The 23,003-nt window shown below is 41.9% G+C and overlaps 2 protein-coding genes across 3 annotated transcripts; one reads left to right on the top strand and one right to left on the bottom strand.

The window, feature by feature from the left end:
* Positions 1-1,280: 1,280 nt before the first annotated feature.
* On the top strand, positions 1,281-3,459 carry LOC116212834 (protein ALP1-like). The gene has a single exon (XM_031547551.1). The coding sequence runs from the start codon at positions 1,527-1,529 to the stop codon at positions 3,063-3,065; it is 1,539 nt and encodes a 512-aa protein (XP_031403411.1). The 5' UTR covers positions 1,281-1,526; the 3' UTR covers positions 3,066-3,459.
* Positions 3,460-10,941: 7,482 nt separating this feature from the next.
* Positions 10,942-15,140, bottom strand: LOC116193250 (RNA-binding protein 1-like). Of its 2 annotated transcripts, none has more exons than XM_031522061.1 (6): positions 14,944-15,134; positions 13,353-13,450; positions 12,625-12,952; positions 12,115-12,176; positions 11,840-11,921; positions 10,942-11,276 (listed from the first exon to the last, which is right to left on the bottom strand). In XM_031522061.1, exons 1-6 carry the CDS (start codon positions 14,984-14,986, stop codon positions 11,161-11,163), a joined length of 729 nt encoding a protein of 242 aa, XP_031377921.1. In that variant the 5' UTR covers positions 14,987-15,134; the 3' UTR covers positions 10,942-11,160. The 2 variants fall into 2 exon arrangements, with proteins under 2 accessions (XP_031377921.1, XP_031377922.1); XM_031522062.1 differs by having other exon boundaries at positions 11,201-11,320; positions 14,944-15,140.
* Between the last annotated feature and the right edge of the window lie 7,863 nt (positions 15,141-23,003).

The raw sequence follows: 23,003 nt of genomic DNA, 5'->3' as shown, positions 1-23,003 counted from the left end.
CACCTCCCCTCTGTGCAGTCGCACCCCTTTGGTCCCCCGTATCCCTCCACGTGTCACCCCGCCCATCTCAGTCAACCGCATTCCCATCTTTGGGTTTGACCGTATGGCCGACCACCTTTATTACATGTCTTTTTTCGTTTCTGCAGGTTTCCTTGAAGTTGTGTTGTATATCTCTCATATCATCTCATCTCATCTCTTCCCCAACAAAAGTAGTTAAATTACAAGCGTGACAATGTCCGCATTTCTTTCTGCCGTGGACACGGGAAGTAATATATATATATATATATATATATTTAGGAAAATAACATAGCAAAACTTATTAAATAATGCACATCATGTATGTTTATGTTGAAAGAAATCGCAGTAGTCAATTCAAACGCAATAATTTTTGTACACACATCAATTTAATTCACTAGCGGTAAGGAATTGCTTGCGTTTTGTGATGTACGTAAAGAATTAAGTTACATGGTGGTGCATATGGGGAAAAACTATGTATAAGTTGGCCCTTGTAATTCTTCGAATGTAATATAAGGTTTCAATAAGGTTATGTTGGTTGGTTTCCATGAATGGAAAAGAATGAATATATCCTATCATTTCGCTCCATTTCTTTATTTGATATCTCTTTTACGAGTTTGAAAGATTAAAGAGTAATTCATAGGGACGGTCTCTATTTGTTTTTCAATTCAGTCTATCATTTCAACAATTTTTTTTTATAATTATCTTATGTTTTCTCATAAATTCTTAGGTCTAAATATATATAGAATGATATATTGGTAGATAAGGTCCTTTTTTTTTTTCTAAATTACAGTCATTTATATTTTCGAGATTAACCTAAAAAAATTATTTTTCTCTCAATATATAATTATATTTCGCTCTATAAAACTTATTCGATTCCGTTTCTTTCCTTATATTTGTCGATTACCCACCTGCAATATATGCTCTTGGATTTGACAAAGTTCAACTCATTTGTTTGTGTGAATGATTAAGAATGGTTTTAGGAAGAGTTACCATATTCCAACTTGATATATCAGTCCTTATCCAACCTCAAATGTGAAAACCTCACCAATTAATTGAAGTGCAGACAAGTACGGAGCCCATTAATTATTCTTCTTTTTTTTTTTTAATACGTACCCCCTAATCAATCACCATAAAAGGTGGAGAAATCCGAATTGGCTAACGTTGAGATTCCACCGCATAAAACATGCACCAATCCACACCATACACAAACTCAATTGAAATTAAAAATTATATATAATAATAAATATTAGTCATCAGTCATAGCTGTTAACTCACAACATACTCCCCAATTTTCCTCAATTTGTCAATCCCTGCGTTCACACTCTCATCCCCCTTCTCTTCTCTTCTTCTTCTTCTTCTTCTTCTTCTTCTTCGTCTCAAATAGCCCACGACACAATTTATAATTCCCCCACCCACAAAAAAAAAAAAAAAAAAAACATAGAACCTTAGGCTCCAATTCGTTCTCGGTGAAGCAAAATCTCATCCCAAAATCCGCCATTTTTTCTTTCATGAAACTCACTTCTCTCTCGGACCCACAAGACCTCTCCTACATCTACGACTTCCTTCAGCAGATGAATGAGCCCCCGGCCGCCGCTAGAAGCCCCGCCAAGAAGCAGAGGAGGCGGGACGACAGCTTCACCGACACCGACGAGGACGACGATGACGGCAGCAAGAAGAAGAGGGACCTGAAGGGTATCATCACTTCTCTCTCCCTCTTGGAGGACCAAGAGAAGGAAGACTTGCGAGAGCGGGAGGTGGCCGCGGTGGAGGAAAGGCAGCTCCTTGAGAACAATTACCGGAAGAAGAGCCGGGCCACGGCCGATTTCTACTCCAATGTCGAGGATTATTATGCGGAGACGGATGAGTTGGACCGTACGAGGCGGAAGAAGTCGCGGGCTCTGGCCGGTGCGGTGGCTGCGGGCATCGCCGAGGAAGGGGTGCTGAAGAAGTCGGAGAAAGGGGGCAAGAAGTCCGGCGGCGAGGGCGGGCAGAGCAGGCGGCTCTGGGTCAAGGACCGATCGAATTCTTGGTGGGACGAGTGCAATCGGCCCGATTATCCCGAGCACGAGTTCCGGAAGGCCTTCAGGATGGGCCGGAAGACGTTCGACGTGATCTGCGAGGAGCTCAACTCCGCTATCGCCAAGGAGGACACGGCCCTGCGGAACGCAATCCCGGTTCGGCAGAGGGTCGCGGTCTGCATCTGGAGGCTAGCCACGGGGGAGCCCCTCAGGCTCGTGTCGAAGAAGTTTGGGCTCGGAATCTCGACCTGCCATAAGCTGGTACTCGAAGTCTGTGCTGCTATTAAGAGTGTCCTAATGCCCAAGTTCCTTCAGTGGCCCGAGGATTTGAGGAAGATAAAGGAAGAATTCGAGTCAGTCTCAGCTATCCCGAACGTCGTGGGTTCCATGTACACGACTCATGTCCCGATCATCGCCCCGAAGATCAGCGTCGCAGCTTACTTTAATAAGCGGCATACAGAGCGGAACCAGAAGACTTCATACTCGATCACATTGCAGGGTGTGGTAGACCCGAGAGGCGTATTTACGGACGTCTGCATTGGCTGGCCTGGGTCCATGCCTGACGATCAGGTGCTGGAGAAGTCTGCCCTTTACCAGCGGGCCCAGGGTGGGCTCCTGAAGGGTGTGTGGATCGTGGGCGGGTCCGGATACCCGCTTTTGGACTGGGTCCTGGTGCCCTACACCCAGCCGAACTTGACGTGGACCCAGCACGCCTTCAATGAGAAGATCGGGGAGGTCCAAAATGTCGCTAAGGACGCGTTTGCAAGGCTGAAGGGTCGGTGGAGCTGCCTCCAGAAACGAACTGAGGTGAAGCTCCAGGACCTCCCGATCGTGCTCGGTGCCTGCTGTGTTCTCCACAATATCTGTGAGATGAGAGGGGAGGAGATGGATCCTGAATTGAGAATAGAGATCATGGACGATGAGATGGTCCCTGAGGCCGCACTAAGGTCCGTGAGCTTGATGAAGGCGAGGGACGCAATCGCCCATAACATCTTGCACAAAGGACTTGCGGGCACTTCTTTCCTGTAGGAAACAAGGGAGGAAAGGAAAAAGAGAAATGTCTGCCATTTTTTTTTCCTGTTCTTTTCTGAAAAGATTGTTGTAATTCTTTCATGTATGCTTTTTTCTTCCTTCTCGGTCTCAAATTCTGCCCTGTTGCTGTAGAATTTCACATTACATTAGACCATACTCAGTTCATCGTAGTTTGTCGGAGGAGCTCGAGAAATTAAATGTTGTAATCGGCCCCTCCTACAAATTAAGGGATGATTCTTAGTCCTGTAACCTTAGGCTCCACACTGAAAACCATCAAAATAAGATTCAAAATGAATTCTTACAGTACTGTATCTGTTCATTTACATCAGGTCTTGTGGGTATCCGAGTCAATGCGATTTGTTCGAGCGAATGTAAAATTTCTTCATTATCAGTGGCAGTTTTTCTTAGCTGTTTGTTGGAGATTGTAATTACTAACGCCAACAGTTGTTATGTGATTCTATAGTTTTTCGGGGGACTGTCTTGAGTTCTTTCATTGTTTTTGCAGGTTTTGTCAGGTGTTCGTGATCACTATCTATCTGGAAGATTGATGAGAATTATTCCCCCGGGTCTCAGCTTCTGTTTGTAAGTACTTTTCGCAATTTGTTCGTCTTATCAATAGCTTTATTCGCTGCATAGGAACTACACCAGCTAGACAGCTGGTGAGAGTTTTTTGGAGTCCTCAATAAAAGATTCAGGTGTTCATAGGTTAAAAGTAGAGAAATCTAAGCAGCTTGTGCTATGTAATGCCGTTCGGTTTCACTTTTGGCGGATGGCTGAACTAAACACTCTGCATTAAGTCACTCCTATTAACTCGGAGCCAGTAACATCATATTTCCATATCCATCAGTTGTTCCTTTTCCTTCGTATCTATTTAGAGATTACGTTAGCACGTCAATGCTAACTATCGGTCGAAGTTAGACCGGGTGAAGAGCCATTCTTCGGGGGTCAGATTCAAATTTCAATAGTCAAATTAACGGCAAGTCATCATCATCATAATGTGTGAAACATTCAGTCATGTTGTGGTTGAAAAAAGCAGTGGGAACAGACCGAATTGTATAGCGGGAAGTTTTGACATTGTTTGCCTTCTTTTATCACAGTGGCAATGACTGGCTGTCGGTATCCTAAGGAAAAGGGCAAGCCCAATCATGTATTTCAGCAAACGTATTGAGGTTTCAAACTCCTGCACATCAGTTTATAGGAGGTATTACAAGACCACATGGAGCCCGACCGGTACACGATTTTCTTTGACGAGCCGTGATTAGGTTAGATGGTTGATCCTGAGCTTTGTTTGAAGATGTTGGAGCTAAGTTGGTTCTGACCTAGGTCTGCTGGACCCAAGCCTTTCTCATCGCTGGTCGGAGACTCGGAGTGCAGCTGAGGCGGTTCCTACCTAGATTGCCCGAACCAAAGGTAAAGCTGTCCTGGTCTTGCATGATCTGGGCCATGCAAGGCAATGAGCTCACTGGCATTGGTGGGCACGGTAACCCTCCAGGATCATATGTAAGATGGGGTAATCTGACGATCATCAGGTCGGACAGTTCGGGGTCCCATAGATTTTTTTCTCCGATAAAATAACTGTTAAGAAAGCAGCCATGTTATTCATTAAGCAGCCAGTTTATGGGAGCATACTAATCACATTTCAAATGTTCTTTTGATGGGCTGTTTTTAAATGTTATTGAAAATGTGGTTAGCATGCCCAGTTTCTCTAGAAGAATCTCAAATTTCCATTGAGGTTACAAGCGATTGGGACCGTTTTTAATTCAAAAGTTCGAACTTGTAGGTTGTAATATCCAATCTCTTGGAAACCCATTGGAATTTTTTTACTTTTTTTATGTGATAATTTAAATCTCAACATCCATCTCACGTGGCACAATGTAGTCTTTCTCACTCTTTTACCTACAAGTGTCACGTGAACATTTAAACACTCGCTTTCGATAGCTTACCTCGAGTTGGACCATCCTCTCTTTCGAACTCAAGTGTTAATTACCTCAAGGTGGGCTTTTCTTTTTCCACACTCGGGCAAGGGGGATTAAATCAACTACGAGCCGAACTTTGGTTTTCAGATTTGGACTTTACTAGCCATGAGTTTCACACTCAGGCCTAGCGTAGTGTAAGTCTCCATATTAGCACGTGATGTTGCTCTGATACAATGTCAAATTTTCACTGGACCTATCAGCAATTAGGCTCGTCTCAAATTCCAAAGCTCGAGCATGTAGGTTGTGGTATACAATTTCTAATAAACCCATTGGGGTCTTAGTTTTTGCAGGTGGGATTCTAAATCTCGATACCCATCTCACGTGACACCATATGGTCTTTCTCACTCTTTTACCTATTCATGTCATGTAAACACTTAAACACTTGCCATTAACAACTTACCTTGAGCTAGACTCTCTTATTTTCGAACTCAGGCCTTAATTATCTCAACGTGAGCTTCCTCTTCCACACTCGGGCTAAGGGATTAAACCAACTATGAGTTGAGAACCAATAGTTCATTATCTAATGGATTTTTCCGTTCTAGGTCCCATTTTCAGATTTAGATTATTTAATCTAGCGTTTGATTATTTATTTGTCGTACAAAAAAACTTTTTGAATTCCCGGTTGAAAGAGAACATGATAGAACATTCATATTGCCCTCTGACAGAAATAGAACATGGATTGGGTAGAGTCCCCTGATCTCGACATCCAAGCACGAATCCCTTGAGCGCTTCGGCGGCGGATAGCAGCATGGGCAAAGCACTCGGACTCCTCGAGGGCTACTTAAGTAAGGCACTTTAGTGCAAACCAGAAGGACTGGAGTTTGGATAAATCTTGTTGGGAGGTACTGCCCAAGGAAAGAAAAAGGTTACTTTCGGATCAGGGATAATAAATAAAATTGAAACAAGATAAAATCGTATATCGAAACGACTTCTGGCATCACCGGAAGGATCGAGATCGGGGCGCCTACTATACCTACTTTTTGGCTAGTCTACACTCTTTCTTCGATCCTACTCCGGCTTGCTTAACCTTATTTAGTTTTCTTTCCTACTCGAGTTTCAGCAGAGGACCTAACATATAGCTCGCCCAACTAGCTTATGGGGCACTTCACTCGCTTAAGACTCGTTCAAAACATCCAAAGGATTACCGGCTTCGCGAGACCTTTTCGATCTACTCATGGCCTTGCTCTATATGGGTCCTTGCTTTCTCGATCAACTAACTTCGTGCTGAAGAAAGACAGTTCCTTGAAATTGGAGAGCGCATTAGATATTTACCTAAACCAGTAGGTCCTTGAGCGGATCCCACGTTAGCCCCAAGACGTTGGTCTCTAACTAGAAAAGTAAATGCCTGAGCTTGAGAAGCTTCTGGTCCAGTTGCGATTGGGTAGGAGGCTTTTGAGGTTTTTGAGTGGGTTGGGGGACGGCCCCGGCCCCCTGGATGGCTTGCTGATTCCGGGTGCTCTGTTGTCTCTATGCATTCTGCTGTGCTTGAACCGCATTAATTTGATCCGGAGTGATGGTAACCTCTTGGCATTGATAGACCGTTGAATGAGAATGGGAATCGTCTTAGCAACTGGCTATAGCCATGAGTAAAAGCCGCCGGGAGAGGAGACGGCGGACTTAAAAAGCCACCTACAGACGCTTTACGCCCAATCATTCCGGATAACGCTTGCATCCTCTGGTAATGAGGATTCGGAATATCACACATTGATCAATCAAAGAGAGATTCAACAACTAAAAGAAAGATCGATTCTTTTGGATCCTTCCTTTCTTCAAACGGAACGAAGGGCTTTTTCCCGGCGAGAACCCCTTCTTAAAAGTTCCTTTTTTTAAAAGTTCTGTTAGGTTCTTAGTTGTTTGTACGAGTATAGAGAAGAGACTTTCTATAGGAATAAGAGCTGATCTTGTTACTGCTTGAGACTTGAACCAGAGACCTCGCCCGTGAAGTAAATCATCGCACCTACGGTCCAACCAATTGGGAGAGACTCCATCCTCTTCCCAACGAGCCCTTTTTTCCTTTGATTTGGAAGACGGGCGTTGCCTTCGGTTCGAAAGGCATGGCTTTCAGTATGTCTCCAGATGGGGGCCCCGCTGCTCTTGCCGCCCGCCAAGCGGGCGGAGCGCTCGTTATCCTTACTGTTTTCTCTGCTGGGGCCCACTCCTATTGCTCTAGCCATAAGCTATGGCTACTGGACGACGAAATGGATTTTGAAATTTATAACATTTTCCAAAAAAGGTACTGTTAATAATCCCGCAGGTACTGAAACCATTAAAAGAACAAAATAAATACATCATGATTATCAAAACCGATCATAAGGGTGGCACACATACTAGGGTGGCACACATCTTAGGTGCATTTTTTCAGACTCGGACTTCACTAGTCACGAGTTTCGCACTCGGACCTGATGTGGTGTAAATCCCCACACAGACGGGTAACCTTGCTCGATACCATGTCAAATTTTTATTGGGTTTATAAGCGATTGGGTCTGTCACCAAGTTTTTGGATTGAAGATAAACCTAATCGCTTAAAAGCTTATAGAGAATTTTAGAAAGAAAGTTAGTAAGCAAAAAAAAAGAAATACTCAACTATTATTTCGTTTTGTCAAATATTACATAGCGCTTAGTAAAAAAGTTAAATTTGATTTAATTTGATTTAGTTTGATTTGAGTATATGGAGACAAAAGTAGTTGGAAAAAGAATGTTCAAGAATTTAAAGAAAAAGATTAAAAAAATAATGATTATGTTGTTAAATTGAAGAAAAAATGTTAAAATTGAGGAAAAATGTTGAAAGTTAAGAGAATTTAGTACTAACGAATTAATTTAAATAATAGATAAGAAAATATATGAGAGAAAATTTAAAGAAAAAGACAAAAAAAAGTGATGATCGTATTGTTGAATTGAGAAAAAAAAGTTAAATTAAGTGAAGTAAAACTTAATTTTGTTATAAAGCATAACAGTGTCCGTTAATTCAAGGCTAATTTAAAAGAGAGAGTTACCTCCATACCAAATGGCTTTTAAGTGAAGAACCAATCTCAAGGATTTCAACTCCGTTTGGTTTCGCAGTTAAAGTTACAAAAAATTTAACGTTAACTTTAACTCAATATACTACACAACAAAATACACATTTTCCAAGTAAAAAATTTTAATTTTAGCTTTAACTCAACACACTACACAATCATTTGTCCTTTTCCACAATTAAAATCAAAGTTACTTTAATTCTGAAACCAAACGCACCACATATTCTGTGTTTTGCTACAAACTACATTACTTGATTGAGCCGAGGCGCCATTAACAAACTGGAGCTTTTTACTATCTTTACTAAGCCAACCGCCTCTTCTTCTATACTTGGCCGCTTCTCGCTCCCCAAAGAAAGCATACTGGTCTGATTTTCAAATCTGAGAGTTTTTAAAAAGTGAAGAATCAAACTCAAGGATTGCATCTTAATATGTGATTCCTTTAATCAACGTGAATTGGTTCAAATGGTTTGGTATTTGCTCTTTTTAAATGAAGTTTTGAGTTGGAATCTTGTGAATAATAAAAATCTATATTATTTCCCATCTTAATGGCTCAATCCGGCTCGACTGAAATAATTCTAATGAGTTTCTGAATATCAGAATGCATATTGAAAATATATAATTCTTTTTTTTTGGCAAATAAAAGAAAAAAACTTGTTTAATTTTCGAGAAAACTGAAGAAAGGAATCAAATTTCTCTCGATTTCCTAATGTTTTATAAGGGAAGACAAGGAAAGGGATAGAAGACGTGGGAACGATTTTTTTTTTTGCACGAGTAACATGACCAAAAAACTTATTAATTGTTGGAGCTCGTTTTGATGATTATCTATGTATACCAATGTTTTGTTTGGAAGTTGCTTTGCAAATTTCTTTCCCAAATAACAATTTCCTAATGTTTGCGGAAAAACAAAACTCTCTTCGGTCGAACCACCACGTCTTCCATGGACCATGGTCCACCAGTTGCCACCATCCATCACCGGTAGATAGCTCGCTAATGATGTCTTCTATAAAACATAAAGATATAATTGTTTACACCCATTTTCCGCACTTCTCAGTAAATGTGGGCCAAAACGTGTAATGGATTGAGAGAAGCCCATGAGATTGACCCATGTGAGGAGAATAGCCCACAATTGAAGGCCATCAAGGAAGAGAATTAGAAATGTGCCCATCATTACTTTAATTGGACAATATCCTATCAACATGGGGCGTTCATGGCAGCAAATTGGAAAAAGGGAACACGCGAAGTAATCTGGTTGTTGCACGGGAATATGGAGGTGCAGCACTTTGGAGTTTCCATCTTATTTTATTTGCTTTCGTTGCATTTTGTTTGCTTAATTAGAAATAAGTGGAACATTATTTTCCGTAGTCCTAAGTTAGTTAGTTGTCCATTTTGGTAGATTATCTTCCGATTCCATTGTCTTGGGCGGCACTCTAGTGCTATAGCCTATATAAGCTAAGTCCGTCTATTGTTTTAAATCTCTTTTGGGACATCAATCAAACGCATTATCTTTTATTCTTACTTTTCTTGCACTTGTACCTTACATATCTAAATTCTTGCACCATTTATCTTCAATGTATTTAAACCCCTTTTCCGGAGCAAACCCAACTGACCTTTCGGGGTCTCCTAATTGTCGATCCATCGGCTGTCATCATCTCGACTTCCGATTCGAGATAACCACCGAGCTAAGATTCCGGCCGTTGGCTCATCCTTCTTGGCTATCCATAGCTGAGGCCACACTACTCACAGGCCACCTTGGGCTGTGATTAACCACCCTTCAAACCGACTTCTGAACCGTTCCATTCGTATAGTTAATAGGTCGCACACGCTCATTGGGTAGAATCTAAGCGGCCAAATCCTCGGTGTGCTGTAATCGTCTGAACGACACACTGTCAACCACTCGACTCGTTTTAACTTGAAACCCAGCCGCTGACTAGACTTGTAGACCTCCGTGGTCGTGGCACTACACTCTATCTCGGTGAGGTCGGCTGGTAATTTCGCTACTAATCCTTGGGACTGTGCCCTGACACGCCTTGCACCTAATGCATAAACCATTTGCCACGCGCGTGTGTCGAAAGGAGATTCTAGCAAAAAAAAGCCAAACAATCCTAAGAGCATTTGCATAGTGATAGTCCCACCACAGATATAGCCTGTTAATTAAATTGTTAATCCTCGTCCATTGGACCCACAAAAAACTTTTAGGGTCCATTTAGTTATGAAGTGAAAATATTTTCTATTTCGCTCCACTCTACTCCTTTTATTTTTTCTTCAATTTAACAACATAATCAATACTTTTTCTATTTTTTTTATTTTTTTTATTTTAACTACCATTCAATTCAATTTTGTAATACTAAATTTTCTCAATTATTTATTATTTTTTTCACAATTCACACAATTATTTTTTTTTTTATTTTCTTCCTCAACTCCATTATTACAACCTCACTTAAATATATATAATATATAAATACATTTTCACTAACATTTATTTATTTATTACCTATTTTAATGATAATGGAATTAAATTTCGAAATTTAACTCTATTATCAAACCAACCCTTAACAATTTTCAGTTCTATTAGTCTCTTCAACTTCAGAGCGTCAACCTAATAATGATTGATCCTAATAATAAAAAAAATTGAAATAATTAATTTAATCCTTGCCTCTAATTATACGACCTTTGAAGGAAGACGACCACGCGGTTTGCCTAAAACTGACCGTAGTTTCCCACCATGATTGTGAAAACAATTATCCTTATTAAGTTGTTCAAACTTTTCGTTCCATCTTAGAGTCCTAAGTCTTCAGATGGACCAGAAACTCAGTTTCCTTCTAGAAACATGATCTTCATCTTGTTACAGTAGATCATATACGGAACAAGCGAACAAGAAAAATGTTTCATCTAAACGACTTCTTTCGATCTCTATATTTCTTGTATCAAAACTGTTGTCTCAAAACCAGAACGACAGAACAAAAACATTTGCTTTTTACAGGGAGGGGGGCCGAAATGCAAGTTCCTGACACTGTTTTCGATATGCAGAAAATGTGTACTCTCGAGGACCCCAGGACTATGTGAATGAGCTAACAACTATTATAGCATATTATGCATGCCTCGTCAGTGGGGGGCCTCTGCCCGGTCTTCATCTCGGTCAGAAGGGAGACGGAGTGGGAAATGCGCAAAATGGATCATCAAGCAAGGGGAGTCAGGCTTCTTGTCATCGAACTTGTAACCTTTAAAAAAAAAAGGGGGGAAGATAGAAGTCACCATTCAAAACCTGAAAATGAATCACAGAATAGAATTCTCATGGGACATCAAACAGATTGAGATATCAAGGTTCATTTGAAAACTGACATGAGTGATGCCAAGTGACTCATTATCCTTCCAAGCAAAACCAAAAAAAAAAAAAAGAAGTGATGCCGAGTAACTTTGACATGTGATGAACTCCGAGAAGTACAATAACACAGATTATCAAACAGTACATTCTTGATCTAGCACAACTATTTCAGAGACCACAAAAACGATATATATGTCAATCTAAATCAATTTAGCTACAAAATAATCCAAAGGTGCTCTAGTGCCCAGAAGTTATAGCATTTGGTTTTCCTGGAGTGACAAAATAGTTGAGGGTTTGAACTCCAACTTAATGTGAAAATTCCTTGGGGTGGCAGCCCATTAATACAAGACTTACCAGGTGCGAGTAAATGGGAAGGGCGCCCCCAACCAAGGTTAACGGATCTCGGTACAGAAGTGCAAGCTAACATAATACTTGAAGAGAAAAATATGGAAAGTCTACCTTGGAGAGCTTCCATAGCAGTCAAAGCATATTTCGAGTCAGCGAATTCGACAAAGCAAAGGACCATCGCACGGTCCCCACTCTGCAATTCATGTATTCTAGTTTAGGAGGCAATTGCGGATGGTCAAGTAGATAAGTAGGGTAAATGCTAAATCCAACCAAAAATTTTGGGATGCTCATATTAAAGATCAAAAGTTCCATTTCCTCTAGAGTCTGATAATTATTATGAATTCCCCCACCTAGAGAATCTAAGAGTCATAAAGCAATGGACTTACATGTCTTGCCTCCTTATGGAAAACTCTGATATCTTTGAAGCCGATAAATGGTCGAAATATATCTGTCAATGTAAGTCAGGGCCTTCACAATTATGTATAGACAAGGAACGTACAGGAGAACATTGTGGGACTTCGTTTCTTTTGAAAACGCCTAAAGAAGACATTCCTTTTATTGAGAAAAAGAAAAATCAGATGGCTTGTTTTCGAACAGAATATATATATACATATATACAATTTCATGACATAATAGTTTTTATCTATTCTCCTTCTTGTCCCTTTCAATTCTGTTCTACAAAATGGGCCCCATAGACACCAGAACCAAAGACGAAAAACATGAAAGTTTGGCTCTTCACTTCACGAGGAGATGAGAATCTAAAAAATGACACTCTTGTTTCTCCGCACAACATCTGATCCTGTTCCAATGAATTTTAGTAAACTACTCTTAATTGCAGCGAGATACTTTAACTATAGGAGTCTATAACACATTCAATAACCACAGTAAAAGGATACGGCCCACTTCTCTCCTTGTACAATCTGTGGGGAGCCCACCTACAAACAAGATATTTGAGTCTCTTGATGATGCAGCTGTTGGTGCTGATGCTGAGAAGTTCTCAACGTTTCTCAAGGAGCTTGGCCTCTCATTCACCATTTCCAGTGGCCTTGGACTGATACCCACTCCATAATCTGGTCTTTGGCTTCTCAAATATGAATCATCCAATGGAGAAGCATAACCTTTAGTGCTTGCCCCAGCTGATAATCCACCAAGACCAGGTTCAGGATGTGCCCCGACGCTAGAATAATCATTCACACCATATGTCCCAGATCGAATTGGATTTACCTAATCAAATATTAAGCAATAGAAGTTCAAAAATTTAAGCAATAGAAGTTCAAAAGTTTAAGCAATAGAAGTTCCAAACATTAAGCATATGATCACAATTAGCAACAGACAAAGGAAAAAAGCCAAAAAAAAAATGCTATTATCAAATTACTGGTCCTATTATTGGAATGGAAGTGGTTAAGAAGGTTCATCATAATTTTATATAAACCATGGTTTAACACTTCTCCTCAGATGCACACAGAACTTTGAATAATCAAAAACAAAGACACAGAATATATAAAAAGATAATGCCAGATTCCCAGAAAGCCTGAACTAGAAGGAAGAGGTACAAGCAATGTGCATCACACGCAGTCTCAGCAGGGGCGAAAGCACAAAAATGATATAGAGAAAAGATCCTTACATCGGGTTGTAGGTAATCAGAAGTTGTGCCACTAGAAGCAAACAGTGACGGTGCTTCTGATGAAAGGTAGCCCGGGAAGTTGGGCCTTGCAACACCATCTGTTATGACAAGAAATCAAGTCTCGACTTGATCAGTAGGATCAACTGCTCAACTTGCAGAGACATTGGAGAAAAGAAAAGGCTCAACCGCTGAGAATAGAACAAGGAAAGCCATAAGAGCATCAACTTCAATTTGTGACATATTAAGTGCTCATGGATAAAGTGAAAAAATAATAATTCCAAAAGCGACCTAGTGACTAGTAGGCAAGAAATTCTCGGGGTTCCAACCTATCACTGAGTTCAACTGCTTAACTTTGCAGTCAACTTAAGGACTAGAATAGAGACAGCCACACCACTCCAAATGTTCGAGTTCAAGTGCTCTTATTATAGAATAGAAAGGGAAAAGCAAGAAAAGGAGAAAGATTATCCAGAAAACCACATTAGGCCTATTCAATGCAGGAAAACCTCGGAGGTTATCTGTCCCACATTCCTCAAAAACAAGACCAAAGGCCATATTCGGTGCAAAAGGACGGAATGAGAATAGAATGGAATTGCCAGAACAAATAGTTCTGCTCTGCAGCACGATTGAAGTGCACTTTTCTAGGGGCTGGGAATGGGAATTGCGGACCAGAACCTAGGAAAATTGAAAGTCGCAACCGTTTGATATCTATCCCATAATATTCTTTATGAATTGCTTTCTCCTAATAGAGTGATTTACCCCGATTCAGTTATCCGATTCTGCATCCTCACTTGTCCCACATTCTTTCCGTTTTTGAAACTATAGAAAAAGAATCAAGCTACTGCCAAGCAAAGGGCAATGAGAAGTGCATAAAATAGAGCTTTCAAGTCTTGATGACAGATCAAAAGCCTCCGGAATTGGAAGACCTGAGTTCCACATGTGACCCTAGTGGTAAGTAGGCTCTATTAGGCACTGTTGGATCTACAATCTCATGAGAGGAAATCCAAGATTTTACAGTAATCTCACCAGTCCATGCTAGAACTCTAGTTACATTTTTCTATTATATCATATCAGACTCAGTCCACGCACAATATCAGTACGGTATTCTCCAATAGTGGGAGCCAAAGAACAAAAATCGAAAAAAAAAATCAGACACTCCTCAAATTGATCAATTAAACCCAGAAGAGAAACGAAATTTCCCCGAAGAATTGAATGTCATTCCAGTGAAAAAGAACTAAACCTGACACGAAGTATGGACTTATTCTGAAACAACGTTAAAACTCGGGAAAAAAAGGAGGGGGGGGGGGGGGGGGGGGGGGGGGGGGGGGGGGGGGAACTGTTTTACTCCTCAGGTGATCACATCCCAGAACTCAAAGCTAAAGAAAAAAGCCACCATGTTTCCAGCTATTTTCCCCTTCTGGGTCCTCCTAAAAACGAAGATTGTAGCTCGATGGATTCAAGTTTTCTCAGAAAAGTCAAAGGAACGGAGAATTGAACGCTATCTTTTCCTACTCTTCTTCCAACTCTCAGTAACCAAGCAGGGTTTTGGACAAGCAGAAGCGGAGTTTAAGATTAGGGGAAGAGAATGCGAAACCTCTGGCCGGGGCAGCATCATATCGATAGTAAGGATCCGCCATTGTTGTAGAAGAGATTCTTCGATATTGTTTTTGATGAGAGGCTGTTCTGCTTTTCAGACCATTGGCATTTGTAAACCCGAGTTGCCGATTTTCCCAGCTCCAGCGTCGATTGCCCTTTGGGTTTTGTTTTTCAAAAAAGAAAAAAAAATTAAGGTTGGTTTGGTTTTGGAGTGAATTTCCACCGCACTTTATTTTTTCTTCAATTCAATATTATAGGAAAATGCAATCATATTAACGAAGCTCAGCTCGAAGAAGATGAGACCATGACCCTCATTAGCGAGCATTTCAGCCTTTCCCTGCGGCCATTACTCAAGCCTTTGGGCTCCGCTTCATCCTCTCGAACCAAATACCGTTAATACTATTGATTCCCTAGGATTACCTCGGATCAATAATCTAGGCGACATAATTCTTTCTAATATGCAGGATCCTCATAAGAGGCAAGCATAGAGCATTCTCGAATTCTTTCTGATGTGCAAGATCCTCATACAAGGCAAGTACAGAACATACTCGGAGTCAGCTCCTGGTATTGAAGAACTACCTTGAACTCTAAGAACCTATTTGCCCAGAAGAGAGAAATTTAGAAAGCCATGGAGAGAATGTTTCAGAAAGAGTAGTTTTACTGCTCGATCTGCTCTTATAGATTACAAGAATGAAACCCGCAATTTATAGGCGGGATTCAATACAAGCAGACAAACACAGTAAATACGGGAAAGTTCCGAAGTAGAGGAAATTTCCTATAATTACGCCAACACAAAAAGACAAAATGCTACAGTAACTGCTTCAGTGACTTTGCTACAGTGACTGTCGACAAAATACTACATTATACTGGGCTGAAGTAGTAGGATCATCTCCACTTTTGTAAGAGTCGTTGCTACTACTATAATCACCGCCCATGATCCTTTTGTTGATCATTTTCCTCTGTTTGTCTTTTATCTTGTTCAGAGCCCAATTAATATCTTCAATGGTCAAGTCGTCATCCCACCATTCACAAACATGTGATTCTGTCAGTAGGTTGGGGCCAGATGTCAGGATCTTGCAGGTTGGCAATTTCGCTTGGGCCTGCCTGGTCATTGGCTTGGGTTGTCTGTTGGGCAGTAGAACTGGACTCCTGGGCTGTCTGCTAGGTAGTAGAACTGGACTGGGCTTGAGTTGGAGAGCTATCTAGAGAGCCAATATACAGTTGCATGAGGGCTTCTAGATCAGGAGAATACGGGTCTTAAGAGTCAGAAGGAGGAATAGCATCAAAGAAATACTGGTCCTGAGAGACTATAGGAGGAACAAGATTTTCCTCGTTGTATTCTTTCAGGGCATGCTCAAGAATAGGCCAAGTGCGCTGATAATTCTCCGGATAGTCCCACTCCATAGGAATCTGGGCTGGTGGCCATATGATCTGTGGGACTATACTATTCTTTTGACAGATGATCCATTGGAATTCCCTGTATTCATCTTCATCTTCAAGGATATCTACGAGCAAAGTCTTCCAGACCTCTGAAGAGTAGGTCTATTGGAACTCTGAAGGCTCTCCTTGGACTCGAGCTTGGGCTCGAGTGCTCCTTCTCCTCGTTGGACCAACATACCACATTTGTTGAAATAGGACAATGACATGCCTATCCTCTTGTGGCAATGGTTGCACCCTTCTTGCTTCCTCGATGAAAAGTTCTTCCCATTGCTGAAGTGGTTTAAACCATTCTAGGAATTAGATAAAATGAGTGTCTGAATTCCCAGTTTTAGTAGGGTAGCTGATCATGTCCCGAACTGCAGCATGGCGCCTAAAGAACTTGAGCATTTCTTCTAGTTTGAACTGGATGCCAATGGTGTAGCAGTAGCATGCATACCAGAAGAACCATTTCATGTCTTCAGGATACTGCGCAAGTGCGGAGTATCTGAATGGATGGATGTACGGGAATTGATGATGCATCCTGAAAGGAAGGAGAGTGAGTCCTCTATAGTACCGAAATATCCTCCATTGATAATGCCAAAGGAGGTTGCGTGCCTCTATCTGGAACCGTTTTTCCCGCACTAAGTCATGGACTTCAGGGGGTATATCTCCCCTTATTCTTCTAGGGCTTCTCCAATGAACACCTGCGGCTTGATTTTGTGCTCGCAGGGTTGTGAACTGCAACCTTGAAAACATGCAGATTACAGGCAAAACTTGAAGAGTTTGCCGAGTCAATGCTTGTTCCTTCCTTGACAAGAAGTCTGCTAGCGTGTTGTGTTTCCCCTTGATGTGTTTGACTTCAAAATCAAACTTGGAAAACCATTCTGCCCACCTGAGTAGTTGCGGATGAAGTAGTTGTTTTTGCTTAAACTTCAACATCTTGAGGAAGCTAGACATATCCATTTCCACTAGAAATTTGTATCCAACCAGGTGGTACTCAAACTTCTTTATCCCATTCATGACACCGCCAGGATCTCCTTGAAAGTGGAGTGATAGTGTTGTTCTGACGGTTTGAATCTTCCACTCCGGTAGCCACAGATGTGGCACTTGCCATTGAGTTCTTCAAATAGGACCACTCCCCAGTATCTGTCACTTGCATATGTCTGGAGGATCCTCTTTACCGTAGAGGGAATCTGGAGTGGAGGCAGGGACTGCAATTGCGCCTTAAGCTCCTCGATCACCTTTGTCTGAGTAGGACCCCAAGCAGGGGCGTCTTTCTTCAGCATTTTCTCCAATGGACGAGTGAGCTTGGCTATCTTCGGAAGGAAATCTTTGAGGTAGTTGACCGTGCCAAGAAATTGTTGGATCTGCTTCTTGGTAAGTGGCTCCTCAAGGTATTTGAGTAGCTCCTGAGCCATATGTGGCTCTGGTTGGCACTGGTCATTGGCAAGCTGCATGCCAAGAAAGTTGATCTCTCGTTGGCCAATTACCATTTTCTTCTCAGAGAGCATGATTCCATAATCTTGGATTATTTCTGAGAATCGTCGGAGCAGGTGGATATGAGCTTCTTCTGATGGGCTGAACAGAAGGATATCATCAATGTATACAAGGGCCTGGTCCATGATAGGAGCAAAGACCCGACAAAGAGCCTTCTGGAACAGCGATGGTGTCGTCTTTAGCCCAAAAGGCATGACCTTTCACTGATAATGGGCATTCAGGATACAAAACCCAGTCTTGGGCCTATCTTCTGGATGGATCCTGAGCTGCCAAAAGCCTGCCTTTAGATCAAATTTTGAAAACACTGTAGCCTCTTAGAGGCTAGAGAAGATGGCCTATTTGTTCGGCAGTGGAAACTTGTCATCCTATAGGACATGGTTAAGGGGCTGGTAATTAATAATTAGCCGCAGCTTTCTTCTGACTTGCTCTGATCGTTTGTTGACGTAAAATGCCTCACAAGCCCATGGTGAATTAGAGGGCTCTATGATATCTTGTTGGAGTAGCTTAGCACATTCAGCGGTGGCAAGTTTTTGGTGCTCAGGATTCATTCCCGAGTGACTGTTCTTGGTAGGATTGATGTCCTCATTTTTCTTGAATGGCAGTTTGACAAAGAACTGCTCATTTTTTCACAATGGGTGATGACACTTCTTGAGGAACTCCGAATGAGAGTCCGCACAAGAATGTTGCTTTAGCTCCTGTACCAGTTCACTAAGGATGTGCTTGACTTCATCTCCCTGCGCCATGAAGAGTCGAGGGGTCTGCACATAAGGTTGAAAGTAGTGCTTAAAACGGACTCCTTCTGACGTCATCCTAAGCTTGTTTACCTTAGTTATAATATCCCAGCCAACAACAATGTCTTTCCTAGGTAGGGCTGAACCCAATACCCTAGTAATAAGATAACATCCAGGAAAGAACTGGATCTTGATGGGTTTGCTGATGAGGTGAGTGGAGAACACCTCACTGGAGGCAGAGCTGAAATGCTTAATGTGTGGTTTCCAACACTCTTTGGGTAGTACCTCCGGGTTCATGATCGTTTGGGCAACTCCAATGTCAAGGAACGCAATAACCTTGATAGGTTTCACGTACTTAGACGTGTAGATTGAGACTGGAACATGAGAAACTGAATTCACCAAATTAATCTCTTCAATATCCTCGCCGCCATGTAACATGTGTCTGAGTCAGACCCTGAAAAACTAGAGTCCGAGTCAGTTAGAACTTCCAGGGCTGCTATGGAAGATGGCCCAGCTTCTTCATCCAGAGAGAAAAGGGATTCTACGTCATCTTTTTCCAGTGAGATCCCTGTAGCATTTTCTAGCCGTTGGACAAGCTTTACCCCTTGCTTCGGAGCCCTTGGATAGTTCTTAGCCAAGTGGCTTGGTCGATTGCAAATATAGCACTTGGAAAATTTGAACTTCGTCCTAAACCTTCGCTTCTTCCTCAGGTACTTCCATTTCTTTCTAGAATATCTTCTGGACTTTACTTTCGACATTTTCTACTTCTTGTAATGCTTATTCTTCTTGGTTGGGCAGCTGCAGGTCTTGTCCTTAGAGGAGCACTTAATGTACAACTCAGGCCGCTTGCAGGCCTTTTCCATTGACTTATCTCCCTTTAGAACTTCTTTGATGGCTTGTTTTTTTTCATGCAGGCATCTTCGAGGCCCACATGAATCTCCTGTTGGATTTTTCCGACAGTGCAGTCAATGACTCGTTTGCCTCTTGCTTGAAGTAACCTTTCCACTGCTCCTGCCAATGATGTAGGAATAAAGGAGAGGAAAACTTGTTTCAGAGAAATATCTACCCCGAGCTCATAGAATAGCCGGACCATGTGCTTGAAGTGCAAGTTTAAATGCTTCCTCTTGTAAGAACAACACTTCCTCTCAAAGAATTCTTTTCTTTTGAGCTCTTTGAGATCTTCAGGATGTCTTATAAAATGCACGTGCAGAATATGGATGACTTTGCAGGGCTTCTTATGAGGAATTGGAGCTGGTCCTACTCAGTTAATCTTGTCCACCAGTTTCTTAATGTCCCAGTAAACCGGGATACAAACTCAGACATGAGTTCGTGGTTATTTTGAATGGTGAGTGCTCGGGTGGTTAGGTAAGCCAAAAATTCCTGGAGCCTATCTGGCCACCTGGAGTAAGGAATATCGTCTAAGGTGAAAACGAGATTCCCTTTTGAGGTTGTTGTTGCCGCCGCTAAAGGCAATGGATCCGCCATTTCTGATCTGGCGTCTTCTGAATCAACTCCATCTTCCCTTCCCATCATCTTTACAGGGGGATAGGAGTCGTTGGTCTCCCACGAGTCTTCTGACTCTTTGGGAGAGACTTCTGATTCTTGTTCTTCTTCTTCCTCTGATACTGAATCAGATACTTCATCCTTTACCAGCATCTGATTATCTTCGCACTGCTCCTTAAGGAAGGAACTCAGAGGATTCTCCTTAGGGAAAACCATGAAGGCTTCCCTTGCTTCTTCTTCTTCACTATCTCTGTTCTTATTTTCTTTTTCTTCTTTTGGAGGTCTAAAGGCAAATGGAACTAGTCCTGGAGGGGTTTCAAACACCTCATTCTTTCTTTCTACTCTTCTTTTTGCTGCCTCTGTAGCATGTCTTGCCTTTTTCCCTTAGTTCTACAAGTGTAACCTTTTTGGGCTGCTGTTCCTCCTGAGAAGGAGAGAACAGTGAAAGCCTTGCCTCTCCAAAAAGTTGAAGAGGCTTGTGGTCGGGGAAGATGGCGGTGATGGTACTTGAGTCCTAGAGAAAATCTCAATCTGATTTTTGAGCTTGCGAATCTCTTCTTCCTTTCGATCTAGATCAATCTAGAAATAAGAGACATGAGGGGTATCCTAAATCTCCTTAAGATGCTTTTGGAGTGTACGAAGGAGCGACTGGGTCTCTTGATGATGCCTGTCAAACTTGTTGTCAAGCTGGCTGACTTTTGAAGTTATGGTGTCCACCTTAGTTCCAATAGAGGAGAGTACACGGTTTTGGGATACCCGTTTTCAGACTGCCAGTTAAGAACAGCTTCTCCTCTAGTGACTAACTTAGGGTTTCCCTCTTCATCACGGTCAGTTGGATTTGGAACTTTAAAGGCATGGGTATGCCTTCCATCGCCATCTATAAACTGTCCCAGCTAAGGGAAATGTTCATCATAGTTTGGCGAGGTTGGTCGAAACATACAGGCGGGAGTTGCTTGTGGAATGGCAGCTATTTCACCTTTCTACTACATCTTGTGGACAAGCTTCTCAGAGATAGAGGCTTGCACCATATCTTTGAGCTAGTCCCAAATTTCTTGACCCACTTGGGAATGGGCTAATAGCAGGGTAGCACCTTTTTCTTCTTCAGATCGGTCGATAAACCTCTATCTGCACCCGGATTTGTCTTGGGATCTGCTTTCTTTTTGGCCTCTTCTAAGCAAGGAGGTTCCTTTCGCTTCTTTCTGTAGCAGATATCACAGTCGCCACAGTCGCAAATATCTTAATAACAGTGTTTTCCTCTTGGTTCTAGAAAGAAATACATTGGCTTCCCATTACTCATAAATGAGTGGATGTGAGGCATCCGCTTTTGCACCTTCGGGTTGTCATGTACTCCTTCTTCTATAGGCTGCATCATCATCATGGTCTGGAACATGGGAGGAGTGGATGGCTCTAGGTTTTCAACAGGACGGTGGTCGAAAGAGATTACGACCCTTCCGTCTAATCTTTTCCCAAACTTGGACTCAGAGGATTGGATGGGTTGAGCGTTTTGGTGGAGACACTCATAGTTAGTGACCCAGGTCTTTGGAAGCAGCTTCACAAGATCGGCTCTGGAGATTTATCTGGGAACATGAACGCAGGTGGGTGCGTTCATAGAGTCCACAGAGATGATGAGGGCCTCTTTGGACCTTGGGAGCAAAAGATCCAGAGCATGGTTCTAGATCCAGTAGGCCATCTGGTAGTGGAGAGTGGCCGCCACGGAGTCTTAAACCTGTGGAGCTCCAGTGATCTGGAGCTAGACCTTGAGGGTTGTCAGAAGCCGCAGATCTGAGAGAGCCATGTTGAAGTTGGGGAAGAGGGTGACAAAGACTGTCCCCGTGTTAAGGGTAGTCTCTGTCGTCCCTATGCAGGCATGCTGGTACTCTAGAAATTTGGTGTCCAACAAAGCCATGCATGCCACGACAGGCAAACCCTTCCTGCCATGGTAACTGAGGGCAAGTCAGATTGCATCGAAATGAAGATGCGTATACGCTTGAGAGATCCACTGTCGTGAAAACTCTTGAGGAATCTGGAGAGTCATGAACGGTTCAGCTTCTGAGGCCTGAATAGGATGCTGGTCAAACCTTATAGACTGGACATATTCTTTGACCCGGTGAGGAGACTGACGGATGAACTATCGGATAGATCTGATGGGTGATAAGGAGGGTTGTTTAGAGAAGGTTGTATAAGGGTTTATGAGAGGGAGATCAGTAGAGGAGATCTTATCGTCCTCATTGAGGTAGGATACCTCATAGAGGGCGTCTAGTTTACTTTCGAATGACTTCCAGAAGGGAGTCTCAATAGAGAGGGTAACATATGTGGTTGAGGGAGTACTTTCAGAAGAAGAAGTCATGATGTCTGTAAACCCCAGGTGTGGGGTAGGGGGAAGAGTTCTTCAGTAATTCTACAAAACCAGACTCTGATACCAATTCTAGGTGAGGCTAGGGAAATGCAATAATATTAACGAAACTCAGCTCGAAAAAGATGAGACCATGCCCTTCATTGGTGAACATTTTAGCCTTTCCCTGCGGCCATTGCTCAAGCCCTTGGGCTCCGCTTCATCCTCTCGAACCAAACACCGTTAATACTACTGATTCCCTAGAATTACCTCGGATCAATTATTTGAGCGACATAATTCTTTTTGATGTATTTTCCTCTTTTTCTTTAATTTTTAACTTAATTACATTTAATTTAATTTTTAATATTAAATTCCTCAAACTGTTCATACTTTTTTTCACAATTTAACAGCATAATCATTACTTTCTTATTTTCTTTCTCAACCCCATTATTACAAGGGGTTTTTACCTAAAACGGCCCATGGTTTACCCGTTTTGTCAAATCTATCTCATGGTTTACTTTTTGCATCAAATCTATCCCGGCGTTATCTTTTTTGTTGACATCTAACGGTTGTACT

The sequence above is a fragment of the Punica granatum genome, chromosome 1 (assembly GCF_007655135.1).
Source record: "Punica granatum isolate Tunisia-2019 chromosome 1, ASM765513v2, whole genome shotgun sequence".
Taxonomy (NCBI): Eukaryota; Viridiplantae; Streptophyta; class Magnoliopsida; order Myrtales; family Lythraceae; genus Punica; species Punica granatum.
This window is presented reverse-complemented; position numbering and strand designations above follow the sequence as displayed.

Bases quoted from the DNA above. Each gene is read 5' to 3' on its own strand.
- LOC116212834 (XM_031547551.1), top strand. From the start codon at position 1,527: ATGAAACTCACTTCTCTCTCGGACCCACAAGACCTCTCCTACATCTAC.
- LOC116193250 (XM_031522061.1), bottom strand. From the start codon at position 14,986: ATGGCGGATCCTTACTATCGATATGATGCTGCCCCGGCCAGAG. The intron at 12,177-12,624 runs GTATCCTTTTAC...TTACATTGACAG, and splicing joins TACAAGGAGAGAAGTGGGCC to ATATATTTCGACCATTTATC. The intron at 11,922-12,114 runs GTAAGTCCATTG...CATGAATTGCAG, and splicing joins TCCATAAGGAGGCAAGACAT to AGTGGGGACCGTGCGATGGT.